At 45.6% G+C, this 15,236-nt stretch overlaps 1 protein-coding gene across 3 annotated transcripts in view; it reads right to left on the reverse strand.

Annotated features, from left to right (window-relative positions):
• Nucleotides 1–15,236, reverse strand: part of DYNC1I1 (dynein cytoplasmic 1 intermediate chain 1) — a 2,048,030-nt gene that overhangs the window by 327,020 nt on the left and 1,705,774 nt on the right. For all 3 annotated transcript variants that reach the window (XM_078663722.1, XM_078663723.1, XM_078663724.1), the window contains exons 13-14: nucleotides 14,134–14,276; nucleotides 8,379–8,523 (exon numbers count right to left, since the gene is read on the reverse strand). In XM_078663722.1, the coding sequence (XP_078519848.1) occupies nucleotides 8,379–8,523; nucleotides 14,134–14,276 (288 nt within the window). The remainder of the gene's footprint in view (nucleotides 1–8,378; nucleotides 8,524–14,133; nucleotides 14,277–15,236) is intronic.

Consider the following 15,236-nt stretch of genomic DNA (forward strand, 5'->3'; position numbering starts at 1 on the left):
TAAATGTGATGTAGGTAAAAATTCGGTAAACATTACCGAATCGTAGCAAATCGGTATTAAATACCGATTGTGAACAGATCGGTAATAAAAATACATACCGAAAGGCTATTACCGAATCGGTGATACAGATTCCACACCCAAATTCGGTATTACCGACTCGGTAATTCAAAAAATAGCGTTTTGGTGAATCAGCCAATCCTGATACACCCATTTACTTCCCAAACAGGAAGTTGCCACACCCAGCCAGGTGCACAGGGACTGGAGCTCACTGTGAGGCAGGCAGGCAGGCAGGCAGGAGAGCTGAGGAGCCAGCCCCAACACAGTCAAGAAAATAAAAAGGAAAACCACTGAACAAGCATTGAAATGGCAAGCCAGGACAAGGAGAAGGAGGCAGGTGAAAGAAAAAGAAAACTCAAGTTCAGTGACAAGGAGCTTGAGATCCTGATCGAGGATGTCACACAAGAGTACCACAAGCTGTTTGGAGCCCAGTCCCAACAAGTGCCAGACGCACAGAAGAGGCAAATATGGAGTGGCATTCGGGACAAGATCAATGCCATAGGTGTGACCCTGCGCACCATAGAGGACATCAGAAAGAGGTGGTATGACCTCAGAAAAACTGCAAAACAGAGGATGGCAGAGAGACATAGGCTGGCAGGGAAAACTGGAGGAGGAAAAAATCGAGCCCCAGTACCTACACCACTGGAACAGATGGTAGAGTCCACCATCCAGCGGGAGAGTGTGAGTGGCATAGGAGACGCAGACAGCTCCGCCAGAGCAGCTAGAAAACAAGGTAAGAAGCATGCCCAGCATGCTGCCCTACCCCCTCCCCCACCCCAACCCCCATAGTGGTAAATGTGCTCCCACTCCACACCATGTCTTACTGCTTACCTGCAATGCATTCTGGGTGATGTAGTCAGTGTGAAATCATGGTCAGGACTGTCAGGGCAGCTAACACAATAGCATGGTAATAGAATTCGATAGGTCAGGATAACCACTGTGCACTGTTGGCATGTACTTTAATGCAATGGCAATGCAGACAGAGCATTGAGAATATTTACATTTGTGTCATTGCAGGCGAGTCATCTCGCAGTGCAGCTGAGGGCAGCAGAGGCAGGTCAGCCAGGCCAGAGGGGAGTGGACGGGATGAAGACAGCATGCCTGCAGGGAACACCAGCTCTGCGCCATCGCAGCCAGCCAATCCTCCACCACAGCCATCACCACAGTGCCAGGGAGGTCCGCAATCCCCTCTCACTCAGTCACCACTGCGACGTTCACCAACACCACCACCACCACCACCACCACCACCACCACCACCACCACCACCACCACAGTCAGGCAGGAGGCATGCTGTGAACACCCTCCAGCAGATGGAGTCGTCGGAGGAGGAGGGCAGCCAGCGCGCACAAAGTCCTATCGTAGAGAGATCCAACAGGGCGCGGGCTGGTTCTGCATCCGAGGGTGCGAACATCTCATCACGACGCCGCAGGGCAAGGCCAGACAGTCCAGTGGCAGTTCAGCAGGGTGACAGTGTGTTCGATGGACTGGAAGGCAACATGCTAAAGGTCCAGCGCCTGCAATGGAGGGAGATGAAGTCATTACACAGGGAGGTGGCAAACATTAACAGACATATGCACAAGATGGAGAAGGGTATCAGTGCCATGGGGGAGAATATGTCTGCAGGGATGGAGAGGGTAGCAACCTCGGTGGACAACCTCTGCAGCCAGCTGGAGCAGGACCGTGTTGGCATGCGCCGGGAGAGACAGAGACTCCAGGACTATACCAAGTCGGTGAACCGGCTGGCCACTACGACATCACTGATGTGTCGCCGGTCCATCGCCATGCAGGAGGAGATGGCGCATTGCAGCAGGGATGTGGCCAGGGGGATGGTGTCCATGACCTCAGTGCTAGAGCTCATGCAGAATGCCAAGGCCTCTAATATGGAAGGGGGGGGGACAGTGAGGAGGCTACCAGCCGTGGTAGCATTACACCCTCACCCACCGAGTGCAGGAGGCGTAGTGGACGTAATGCCCCAGCACAGGAACGGTCCGACTCACCAGTCTGTGTCGATGGGGAACAAGCACGTGCAGCACGGGGACGCAAGAAGTGAAGGACACTGGCTGTCCACATGCATGTGATGGGTGATGTAACCCATGTCCAATTGGACTATGCTCACAATGCTGGAGGTGTGCCAAATAAACACCTCTACATGTAATTTGAAATGCCTCTGTGTCTTTACTCACTCAGAAATAGTGTGATGTGATCTCTGCCCGTCTATGTCTCCCATCATGTTCAATAGCAGCACCAGCCGCGCTGGGCTCTGGCTGAGGGTTGTCCTCGTCCTCGTCCTCTGACTCAGTTAGTTCCACTGCTGTTCCTTTTTTAGTGGCCAGATTGTGTAGCATTGCACACGTAGCAATGATCTTGCAACATTTGATGGGGCTGTACAGACGCGCACCTCCTGTTTTGTGGAGGCAACGGAATCTGCTTTTGAGCAAACCAAAAGTGCGCTCCACCACGTTGCGTGTGCTCCTATGTGCCACATTGTATCTCCTCTCCCTTCGGGTGGTTGGGTTCAGATATGGTGTGAGGAGAAAAGGCCGGAGGGCATATGCGCTGTCACCTATGATGAGAAGTAAGTTGCATTGATTGGTGTGACCAACAGCTTGTGCCAGGGTGTACATCAGGGTGTGTGACATTTACTTACCAAGTATGTATCCGTCGGCAAATTCACCAGCAAGCAGACGTGTATGTATGCCACTGTTCCTGAAGATGTAAGCATCGTGGGTACTCCCGGGGTATTTTGCCACGATGTCTGTTATTATGTGTTTAGCATTGCAGATCACCTGCACATTGATTGAGTGGGTGGATTTGCGGTTCCTGTAAATATATTCACTTGCTGCAGGTGGGCAGATGGGAATGTGGGTCCCATCGATGCAGCCGATCACGTGGGGGAAGTGGGCAAGTTGATAGAACTCCAGCTTGGTTCTCTGCAGCTCCGCCTGCGTACTGGGGAAGGATATGTAGTGTTCCATTCTGTCCATCATGGCGTCTAGGAAGGTGTTGAAGAACCGGGATAGGCAGCTCTGTGATACTCCACCCACTACTGCTATCACGCCCTGGAAACTTCCTGATGCAAGGAGGTGCAGGCAGCAGAGTACCTGGACATGGGTGGGGATTGCGTGGGCCCTTGGCGTCTGGTGCTCCAGATAGGGTCTTAGGTCCCGTATTAGATCCAGGATGGTTTGTGGGTGCAATCTGTATCTCTCGTGTATTTCTGCCTCTGTCAACTGGAACAGAGTGATGCGTACTCTGTACACCTGCTCCTCACGTCTCCAGATCCTCATTCCTGCTGCTCTCAGGCGTAGCCGCCTTGCTATGAGATAGAGGCCTGCCATAGTGTCCACAGTGATGCATTTTGGGTCTGTTTATATAGACTCCTCCTGTTTACCACATGCTCCTGAAACGTGGTAATTAACGAATCGGTATTACCGATTTTGGTCAAAATCGGTATTACCCGGGTTTGCTACATAGCATATTTGGGGTTATTACCGAATCGTTTATACCGATTCGGTATTCATTGTTTCGGCAATTCCGAGTCGGTAACTTATGTTTATTACCGATTCGTTATTATCGAACCTATTCGGTATTACCTACATCTCACATGGCTACATTTTTGTCGGTAACACCGGAAATGACCCTTTTTCGGTGTTAGCGATCGGTATTTGGCCACCTACATATGGCCCCAAATCACTTCCGTCTTCAGCTATTTTCCTCACTGAAATGATTTGAACAGTTGGCTGCATAGGTTTGGGACTTTTTATTGGTCTTTCAATCTCCCTACCTAGAGATTAGAGCTATGTTCTGAATAGAATTCACGTCTTAGATTCCTGAACGTATTTTTGATTTTTGCACACGTCTGACAGTTTCGAGGTGTTTTCTCCCACCTCTTTTTTTACTTTTTCTTTTTTGTCACAAGCCATGCCTGTATGGCCTTCATCTTGCTTTGTACCAATGACACATTGTTGTCTATATTGTGGGGCCTAATCTGTAGATCTTTGAGCGCTGCTGTGAAAAGAGTTTCCTCAAGAGTGAATTATGTTCCTGTTACATCCACACAGTTGTCAGTATTCCTAGTGGGAGATTTATTGTTACCTTTTCACCTTGCTCTTAATATCTTTGCCCTTGGTCACTACTTACTGATCCCTTAGACTCACAGGTAGCCAGCCGAGAACTGGATCAAAGTGATGAAAGCTGCTCCAGCTTCCCCACCTCCAGTATTGTCGGCCAGTCTACGATCCATGTTATTTACCTCTGTGGAGAACACAAACACTCTCTTGACGCAGATGTTTGCCCCACGACGATTGACGCTTTTACTGGCCAAGGGAATGGGCAACGCCAAAACTTGCCACATATAAAGAGGGCTTTCATGAATTGTTGAGGCTTGAACACACCCGCTCTTTACCATGGGTACACCACGTAAAAACCTGGCTGACAATTCAAAGACTGGAATCCTTGTGGCTGGATCCAGGAACGATTACCCAAGCTTCTAAACCTAAACTGAAGCAATGTTTTTGGGATTACAATGTGAGCCATAGCCAGATAAATGGCCCAAAGGGCAGTCTGTCTGCCCAGTATCTGGCAGTGAAATCATTTCCATCATAAGAAGCACATCTTGACAAAATCTATCTGATTCAGACCAAAACGCATTTATGAAGTTTTGATTTGACACTTTCAGACTGAGGAGTATCTCAAGTAAGTGGGACAAATCCATTGACGGCAGAAATCTCTGCACTATGTGCACTGAGAGTGTTGCGGAAACCATAGGTCATGTTTTATCCTTTTGTTCTGCATACCATTTGGCTAAGAAAAGGTAGATTCTCCTTGTATGCCTTCCTTAGGGTTTTAGAACTTTTAGACCGGATTAAGAATAGTACATATAGACACTTTGACCGTCATAGTGTGCCAAGTCAATTTTTATATTGTGTGCAGACTAGGAGGAAAAGCGCAGGAATTGGTTTGTAATATTATTTCTAATTTGTAGTCTTAGTAGACCTTGCACTATATTAGTTGGATTTATGGATTTATTCTTCATGCAAAGTTTTATTCTGTCGAGATGTTTTAAATTTTTTATGTCTAATGTCTTATGGTGTGTTTTATGAGGCTCAGCATTGAATAAAAACTAATTGATTGCTATTTTTTTTTCTTAATGGGGGTGCTCCTCGCTTCCACTCCACTTTCCATCCTGCCCATGGACATTATACCACTTCCAATTGTAGGGCTGTTTAATTTGGTGACGGAGTGCAGGTGACAAAATGTCCGCTGCCAAAATAAAAGTGGCACGAAATCCGCGTACTGATTCTGTGGGCTCTGCCATATATCACAGCTGACCTTCATTCAGTGGGTGGCCTGTAAGATACAATCATCGGCACCCGGTCTAGCTGATAGAGATTTTGTCTCCCATGCCCCTCCAGGCCTACGTCCTAGATGACAAAAGCATCTGGTCTGCTCGAGGACTAGAAGAGGAATGCCCCAGTGGTGTAACATTAGCCTCCGCAGCCCCTGTGTTGCGGGGGCTCCAGGGGGCCCCCTCCAGCATTGCGCACGGGTGGCTGGTGTGGGGGAAGGTGAGCTCCAGGGATCCCCCTCTGCCATTGTGCACTGGTGGCTGGCCCCTGGCCTGAGAGATCCTGATGGGCCTAGGGGGGGTGGGGCTCCATGTACTTTGCAGCAGTGGCATAACATAGGCCCCCGCAGTTCGAGGGGGCCTCTGAGCTGTAGGAGCTAGTACTCTGGCCTGAGTGCTCCTGATTAAATCCGGAGCGAGGGCCTCTCCATGTACCTTGCAGGGGGTCTCCCTCAAATTTTGTTACACCACTACTTTGCAGGACCCCCACACACACACAAGTTTTGTTGCACCACTAGGATGCCCAACTTGATGATCTAAAAGACTTCTAGTCTGTTTGTGTCCGGTGCTGCAGCTTGTGGCTCTAAATGGCTGTGAGTTCAAGTAATTGATCCCATTTGTTTCCTCATACCTGCAGGAAAGAGCCATGGTACAGTGGTATTGTTCCGAAATACTCTTATCAGAATATCGTTTCAGACATTAATATATAAAAAGATTGCACCGTTGGAGTAAATACAAAAAATTCGACACTCAATAGGCGATATTTTTGTAAACAATATAGAACATGTTTTTATGTCTCATGATATTGCCGTATATGATAAGCTGATTAACACTATTCTACACCTGCAGGGCAGGTGCTGAACCACTATGCCACTGTCACTCAGAGACAGTATCACAGCTCCCCTGTCTCTGTCAATGAATGAAAGTCCCAATGCCACCTCATGATGCCCAGGGTTGGCATCAAATGGAGCTCAGTGTGAGCTCCAATGAAAGATGGCCACCTCAGATGTTGACTAGCTCCACCCATTCAATAAACACATTTTCATAATGTAACACTGTTGGCAAGGGCCAGCACGATACACTGCTTCTGCAATTCACCCTATTCCCCAGGTGCATGCAGAACGAATTTTTAGGTCATCATTTTAATGAACTCTATATTGAATATCAGCATTGACCAATATATCCTTAAAAACCACACACAAGAAAAATAACCACCTCCCTGTCTGCTAGACTCCCCTATAAAACCAGGTCCACTGGTAAGTTGGACCGCCTCAGCAGAGCGAACAGCATCCTTACAAGAACTGAAAGGCACCAGGACATATCTGTACCTCATCTGTTTGTATAAGATTATGTCTCTCTGCTGATAAACTTAATTGTGATTAATTCCTTTGTCTCAGGGCATTAGCAATTGTATATCCCACAATTACAGGCATCAGGCAAAGGTGAGAGTGCAAATTAAAGGGGGGGGGCAATTAGCAGCTGTTAAAGCCTGCTAGCATGCGGGCAATAAGAACATTTGTACTCCTCTTCCTAACCTCCCCCAACCCTGACAGACACGCCTGTCCACTCCTTCTATGTGCTCAATGTTATGTTTCACGTGCTCACCAACTTCAAACCTCGCTACAAGTTTCCCTAAATTAAATGTGGTAATACCAATAGCCCCACACCTGATAAATACCAATACTGCATGATGTGGTATTTTCCAGATGGAGCATTAGAGCCTTATTCCAAGTTCTGCAACTTAAAATTGGGGGAGCTTCCATTGGTCACTTCAGAAATCATTCTGGCTTATTTTCCTTGCTGCCAGGGAACTCTTACTACGACACTATCAGAATTACATTTGCTGAGTCTTTTAATTGTTATTTTCTTACTAACTGGGTTTTACGCTTATTAAATATTTCAGAGAATGTAAACAGTTTAGAAAAAAGCGATACCTTTTCGCAAAAGCATTTTGGAACTTGTAAAGTAGTCCTCCCATAGTGCCTTTTTATGTACTCTTAGGAGCACTTGCGAATTCATGCCCAAAACACTTACAAATGAAAAAAAAATGGCACTGTTCGGGGAACATTTCTATACCATTAGCACATACAGAAAGGACTGGGTGTGACTCTACAACATTGAGTCCAGGGTATCGCGGCACGCTAATATCGTGGACAAAATAGACACAAAATATGGAAAGGTAAGTACGTATAGATTTTTCTCTGCCTAACTACGCATCTAGCTACCATGAGGATAAATACATCTTCAAGGTATATAGATGTAGAGTTTAGATTTGTAAATCTATACTTTCCTCTGTGTACATACCTGTCGATATTTTTCCCTCGCAATTTTGTCCAGTATGTTAGTGTGTTACGATATTCTTGTACTCGACATTCAAGACGACAGTCAAAGGACTGTACCCTCTTTTCACTTTTACTCGGAGTTGAGCGTTTCCAGCCAGATTCACATAGACATTTAAGAGTGCATAAAAAAGTCCCACTCTAGTGCTGCCTCCAGATGTTTTTGTAAATGGGTTCCACTCCCCGCGCATTTACTTTCCCTAGTACTCAAAATCAAATGCACAGAGACAAAGACCCGTTAATGATGGACACACCCTCATTAGACAAAGCCACCGGGACCAATGATTGTGCATTTCTTTGTGTTCGTGTGTGCATGCATACCATTAAAATGCATCTTTTATTCAACTCGACTAGCAAGGATACATATATGACTTTTCGGCTCGTGCTCTTCAGAGTGCGGTCTTACAATAACACTCGCGCCCACGCTATGTATAATTTTGCGACTGGTGAAAAATGAAACTGGGCCAAGAATGGAAACAAAGTTTTTACGGCTTCAAAGCTCTCCGGCCAGCACATAACATCTGAAGCGACCAAAAATGTTAACAAATCTGGCTCCGATTAAACCTGAACGTTCACGTTTGCGGTAATGAAAGACAAATGTCCACTTTGCGAGCTTTCGGCCCTGGACGCCTCACCTTTGTCGTCCACAGCTTGACGGTCCAGTCGAAAGAGGAGGTCAGGAAGAGATGCGAGAAGTCGACGGGCCCCGGCGCCATCTGACAGCTGATGCCAGTCACGGGCCCCTGGTGGCCCTCGAAAATCTCTCCGATGCCAGCCTTGCTGCAGAGGGATTAATATAAAAGAATGAGTCACTGCAAAGGAATTCTTTTCTCATTATTTGGCACGCTAAAAAGCCAAACCTCTGCTAAATAGAATAGTCCAATATATTTCCCTGTTATCCTTTGCAGACTCTTTAATAAAGCGTTTTACCAGCTAGAATTAAGATTGTATGCATGCGTAAAGTATACTTTTTCAGTCCGTATCACAATATCGAAATTAGCTTCCTAGAATACCCTCATTCTTTTGAAAAGGCTAATTTCGGTCTTTTTGCAGTAATTCTGCTCTGCCACTAGGTGGCAGCAAAAAGAGTCAATCACTCAATCAATCAATGAATTTGTATAGCGCAGCTAATCGCCCATGAGGGTTTCCAGGCCAGTGCTTAATTTGCAAAATAATAAGTGCAGGGGTTAATTTTCTCAAAAGCTTGTTACCAGTGCTGCCAAATGCGGGGTTGATATTTATGTCAGCTACCACCAAATGCTCCCTGTCCCTTTAATTTACTTTTTCAGGTTGTGTTTCATACCTGTTTTCTCCCTCTGTCTGTTTTCCAGTCTTTCTCTTCCTCCTTCTTTACACCTTTTCTGCCTTTCTCTCTCATTCTGTTCCAGTCCCCAAAAATGTGGGCTGGTGGCCACTACCAGCAAACACTGGCTCAAATTGAGCACTGGAAATGGGAGTCCTTATGACAGTGTGGGTCTTTATTTTGACTCCCCCTGCTTTCCTGCTTTTTCAACAGAAAGCAGCCCTCAATATAACTACAATCAGCAATTATGCAAAGAAAGCACCCACATATTGTTAATTTCTAACTAGAACTAAGCTGGACACTACTTAGTTATAGAAAGACTGTGCTGTTTAAATCTTGACTTGGTGATGTTTTCGGTTATAGGTGTTAGTGCCACTATTATGGCATCAGTGCATTTTTTACCATATTGACCACATCACTTAAAGAATGTCCGTGGGAAAACTAATGTCTAAAAAGAAGGGAGAGGGGACCAGGAGCTAGTTAATGGTCCAGTACCCATGCTCCACACTAACCATGAATGCAACAAAGCGAGGACACTGTTCCAGGGTGAGTAGTGCAAATGTCACTGCCTCACTTACTACAAAGTGGGGGAATAAAACAGGGAGGAAAGAGTAATGTCCTCGGTCTGGGACTCAGTGGGGAAGAACAAGTCTTGTCTCTTGTTGCCCTCACACACCCCGAAGGATGTCATGCTTCATCATCGGGCAGTGCGTGCAGAGCGTTAAAACTGCCTAAGAGTTACCAAAACATGCTTTAATAAAGTGGTACCCTTGGCAGAATAAAAAACCCCGTAGGTTGATGAGTTAAACCTGTAGGCGTGATGTGTCCAGGTAACAATAAGGTCGACATGTTTCACGCCTCTATGGTCGTAACGATCCTTGGGGTTTTATCAGAACCACAGTGAATTGTGAAAGTGGTGTGCTCCTGAAAAATATGGTAGAGGGGTACGTTTTTCCCTCTGGGCGATCAGTGGGGGCCTGGGACTAAGAGTCCTTTAGTACAGGTATTACACTAAATAGGTGATTCAGCTCCTGATTGGGACCTAATGGGGGGGGGAGAATAGTGCTCCTTAGGCTAATGGCGTAGGGTGCCCACACCGTATCGGGATAATAGCTCGGGTGTTGGCTCCGATCAACCTGTCCCGTCCTGTCGCCTGCCTAGAAGTGAGGACATTTCTCTTTCCTCCCTGTTTTCTTCCCCCAAATTGTAGAAAATGAGCCAGTAACATTTGCACTACTCACCCTGGAACAGTGTCCTTCCTTTGTTGCATTCTTGGGAAAACTAAGCCACAGCTTTTAGCATCACAGAACCGGCTTAAACTTTATTGCGGTGCCTCTAGGTGAAAGTAGGGTAATATCAGGCGATACGTTAATAAGGCAGATAGAGTGTAGCATTCTTTTATTAGGTCATGCTCATTTGCCTTGGTAAAGCAGAATTTCATCTATTTGATCCACTCCAAATAACTGAATTCCACCAACGTTACACAAGCAGACCACCTCAGACTCCATTATGGTTGCTGTTGCAGTCCATACGGTTACTTAGCTGTAGTGTACAACGCCCTGAAGGGAGAACATGCAGATCTCCAATAACTAGTAAAGAGAAAGAACGTAGGATGGGTCACAAGAATAGCTGTGTACTAATTGTATACTGTTAGAGTAGCTAAGCCGGTCTCATTTATGTTCGACAGGACAAAGCATTCTGGGAATTGTAGTTTCACTTTTGCCATTTTACTTGTGGGCCTACAAGACAGTACAATTAGAGACCAGTGAAAAACTGTTGCTGGCTGGAAGCCACCTTTATAAAATCATGCTAGTAAGGCAACTCTTTCATTGAAATGAGGTAAGGAATGCATCAGAAGGAAGTGTATTTTGCAGGAAACATAGATGCTGCAGAGAACTGCACAAGCCTGTAAGGAGGGAGATCTACAGGATTCCAAGCAAATGGGCAAAGTATTTCAAGGACCTAAAATGAGGGAGAACGTGTTACCAGAGACTGAAGCAGTGGAGAGATTACTGGAGTAAAATGGTAGAAGTGAATGCTGCTGAATGTGCCCAGAGGGAGGGATCACATAGGAATATGAAAGGAGAGAGTGCTGCAAGTGTCCAAAAGAGTGGTGCAGGAATTCGAACAGAGGCATTGCTGAAGATCCCGGTCTTGAATTAAAATAACAATGAGAAATGTGAATGTGTTTGTTCCAGGAGATTTGAGGGAGTGAGCTCTCTATGTCTCATTAGGGATGTGAACGTGTAGTGCTACCGGTGCCTGTAGACAGGGATAATAGAATTAGAGTGACCTGAAGGCTGCTTGACACCAGCATGCTTCTTTTCCAATCATGGGATTTGCTTCCATATATCAGTGAATCCTGAGATTCGTAATTTCTTGTTGATTGTAATTGAGCCAATTGGACATACACACCCGATAACAATGCCTTGTAAAAAGCATAATGTATGAATGGAAAAGTGGTGTCCTTGTAATGTGGAACCTGGTCATCTTACACAGGAACCTAGAGAAAGGGAGGAGCTCAACAGGCCTGTGTTAGAAGTTTGATAAGCTGCACAAGCCTTTAGGAACTTTAAGTTCTGTTGCCACAGCCTGGAAAGAGGTAGCCTGCAGGGTTAGGAACAGACTAGAGTAAACGCTGCAGAAATTTGGAGACAGTGAATTAGGGTATAGAACTTATACAGCAAAGAGGCCTTTTCTGGTGCTTTTAGACAATGCTGAGTTATGTTTTAGGCGTCGGTCCTGCAGAGCTCAGATTAATAAATAACCCTAATGCATATGTTTCTGACTGAGCATCTATAATCCACGGAAGTAAATTTCTCAAAATGTTAGGGGTAGGAGAAGTGACATCACATGCCTTTTGACCCATCCACAATGATATCACAAGAAATTACTTTACAGAACATCAGGCGCCAGTGCATTATAGGAATTGATGTCATTTATCCTTTTACTCTGATGACATCCATAAAGTTCCACCTCTGAAGAAAATTTAAAAAAGTGCAAACCTAGACCATAGCTAAAATGTGATTAGTAAAATTAAAAAAATGTTAAACTAAATATACCTATTTTATTCACCAAGCTTGTACTAATTAGGTTTCTGCCATAATTTGTCAGAGATGTGTCAGTCACAGACCCAAGGGCAACCATGTGGCAGTCATGCTAAGCCCAGTAACGGCTTCGAATGCCAGCCACATGCCCAAGCCCAACTGCAATAGGAAAAGTACATCAGGCACAAATTAGTAACAATATAGGCAATATCATTGCACACCTTTCAGAGTAGTCCCAAATAGAGCATAGCATGGGCAGCAGCAATGAAATCCTCCTGCATCACACAAAACAGGGACCTTAACATGACTGTCTTGCACCACCTGCAGTATACAATACTTCAACCCATAAGTTCCTGCTATCAACCCATATGGCTAGAAAAACAGCAACAAAGTGCTTCAAAGTTGGATCGGTAAATGAAAAAAATAAGTAGGAGCAACACAAAGGGCATGGGTGTGGGGAAGCGTCACAAAAGATTCAGGTGGGGGAAGCATAAAAAAAGATTCTAGTGGGGAAACAACACAGGTGGGGTAACAACATGGAGGGCATGGATGGCGGGAAGCAACACGGAGAGCGGGGGATGGAAGCAACATGGACATCACGGATGGTGAGAAGAAGCAACAGGCAAGAGAGCAAGGTGGACTGGACAGGAGAGAATCACATTAGTGAGATAGCAATGGGGGAGAAGTACACAAGAGCAAGTGCAACAAGGATGGAGCGAGGCAGAAGCAGGGTGGGACTGGCCTATAAGAAAATCTAGCAGTGCCATAAGGGGTTGTCTGACAAGTCATTGTGTGGGCTGTTTTCGGACTGTTTGTCGGCATGTTTAATTGTCTGGTGAGCAGGTTTCTACTATTGATTTACCTGGTATTACCACAAACATTGCTTCCAGCAAGCAAAAAATCATGCAGTCTCCCATACCTTGCAAAACACCTAATACATTTTGGCCCTATATATGAGTTTGGCAGTGCAGGACTGGACGCCACGCTGGCGGCCCACTCTTGCACCACCAAAGCAGTGTGCACACTGCCCGACAGAATACCAGTTTCCTCGTGTCTGGCAGTCCCATGGCGGTGCCTCTGAAAATTGGTACCGCAAAGGGGAATGCCAAAATCAGTTCCTGCACACAGGGGGGGACATTTTGTGCCCCTGCATGTATCCCCATGCACATGGGATACAGGGGCCCCTATAGAGTCCCCGTGTGATTCAGGACTGTCAGCCTTTTTATGGAGTAAAGACCTCCATGATACCGCTGGTGGTCCTGAAACTTGTAATATGCATGGCAGTGAAGCAGCAGCACCACCAGCATATTGCTGAGCCCCTGACCACCACCAGGGAACGGCGTGCAATCGCGGTCCAACTGCCAAAGTTGTAATTGGGCAGTCGGACTGCTGCTGCAGGGGTGGCTGGACCACCACCACTGCCCCCGCGAGTCTGACTCATAATTAGGTCCTCTGTCTTTTCAATTTGCAAATGTGAGCCACTTTTTTAGCTTTCTGATTAGTTAATGGGCAACCACTTATTTTCAGGCCCGGGTCCATTTTCTGTTCCAGTCTGACCCTAGGGAGAAGCACACAAACAACAGAGAGCAACACAGAGTTCGTCAGGGGGAGAGAAGTACATTGGGAAGACAGTTGCAAAAATATAAGCACTCTCATGAAGTGCTTCACCAAAAATAAAAAATGAGTATTTGAAAAGCAAGGAGTGGCAGGACACAAGCAATGTGTCCATACACCAAGGGAGGGACAAACACAAGAAGAGCAATGGAAGCCCAGGCAAGCTAAGACATAAAAAGCAAGCTTTAGTAAAGCCAACCAATAGTAAACATTGGTGGGCTCTGAGCCCACTGTATGCTGACAATAGGTTCTTGGCCAACAGATAGTTTGTGCTGTTTGGTATGCAAGACCTTAAAATTACCTTGCATATAGGGTAATTATAAGCTGTGTAAAGTAGTAGACGATGCATACAATACTGGTTATGGCAATATCAATGCTATTCCAGAAAATGGCTGCCATTCATGTCCAGGTACAAACAAAAATCACCTTCCGTGTCGGCACCCTGTGTAAACTGTACCCTCTTCACAGCCAACAACGAAATTGTTGACGTCCCCTGTTGGGAAGGCCATTCCGGTAACCCCGGTAACCGCCACTTGCTTGGTCTTATTGTACACGAGCTCCATGCTTTCCTGCAAAATACATAAACGATTAACTTCCGTATTTCTGCGAACAAAGGTACCATAGATAAATGCGGTAATATCATTTTTCAATGCACAGCAATAGCAGAAGAAAGAGAGAAAAGCCACAAGGTGTGAGGCTGACATTTAAACTTTGGCGCTTTCAGACTGGCTGGAATTCATCTGTCTGCCTTGCGCCTTAAGTCAGACAGAGATGACAGGTGAGAATTTAGAAACGAATGGTGCAGAAACTAAAGATAATACCTTAATGGTTACACATGTCAGCCCCAGGCTCTAATAAAACATACAATACCCATATATTTACAAACATTCTTAAAATCCATTGTCTGACGGGAAATGCATGTACTCACAGCCTCAACAAGCACATTTATAAATGTGAAAGCCAATCAAAATAAACAGCGGGTTTTGTTGGCAGAAGGTGATAGTGTGTGGTAGAAAACCTGGCAGAAGTATTCTCGCTGGCGGAATTCCATTAACCACTTCAGAAATGTAATATTACAGATGAATAATAGAGCAGTACATAGATTTGCTTCTATTTAGCCAGAAAGGAACTAAAGAAGCTTACCTGGCCAGTTTTAGTCCACTAGAAAAAGAACATTTAAAGACAAATCTCGTTAGGCAAATGCAACAGTTTTGCATGGATAGGAGAGGGATGTACAAGTGGCTGAACTGTGAAATTCCTATTTGTGTACCTGATATGTTTGTGTCCGGTCTTATCTTTCATGCTCAGGACACCTGCACCTACGTGCATCATTCCATGCCCCACGGTATTAGTGGTAGGTATTGACTTCAAGGGAAATATTGCTAAAGCAGGGTTTGGGTTTCCCCTAGTGCAATAGAACCCTCACATTTCAAGCTCTGCAGGTAGGAATGTCAGATATTGATGTAATACTGTAAGTTCTCCCTTTCTCTGAGCTGCAATACTCAGTCCAGGCACAACATAAAAGTGGC

Source organism: Lissotriton helveticus, chromosome 10 (genome assembly GCF_964261635.1).
Source record: "Lissotriton helveticus chromosome 10, aLisHel1.1, whole genome shotgun sequence".
Lineage (NCBI taxonomy): Eukaryota > Metazoa > Chordata > Amphibia > Caudata > Salamandridae > Lissotriton > Lissotriton helveticus.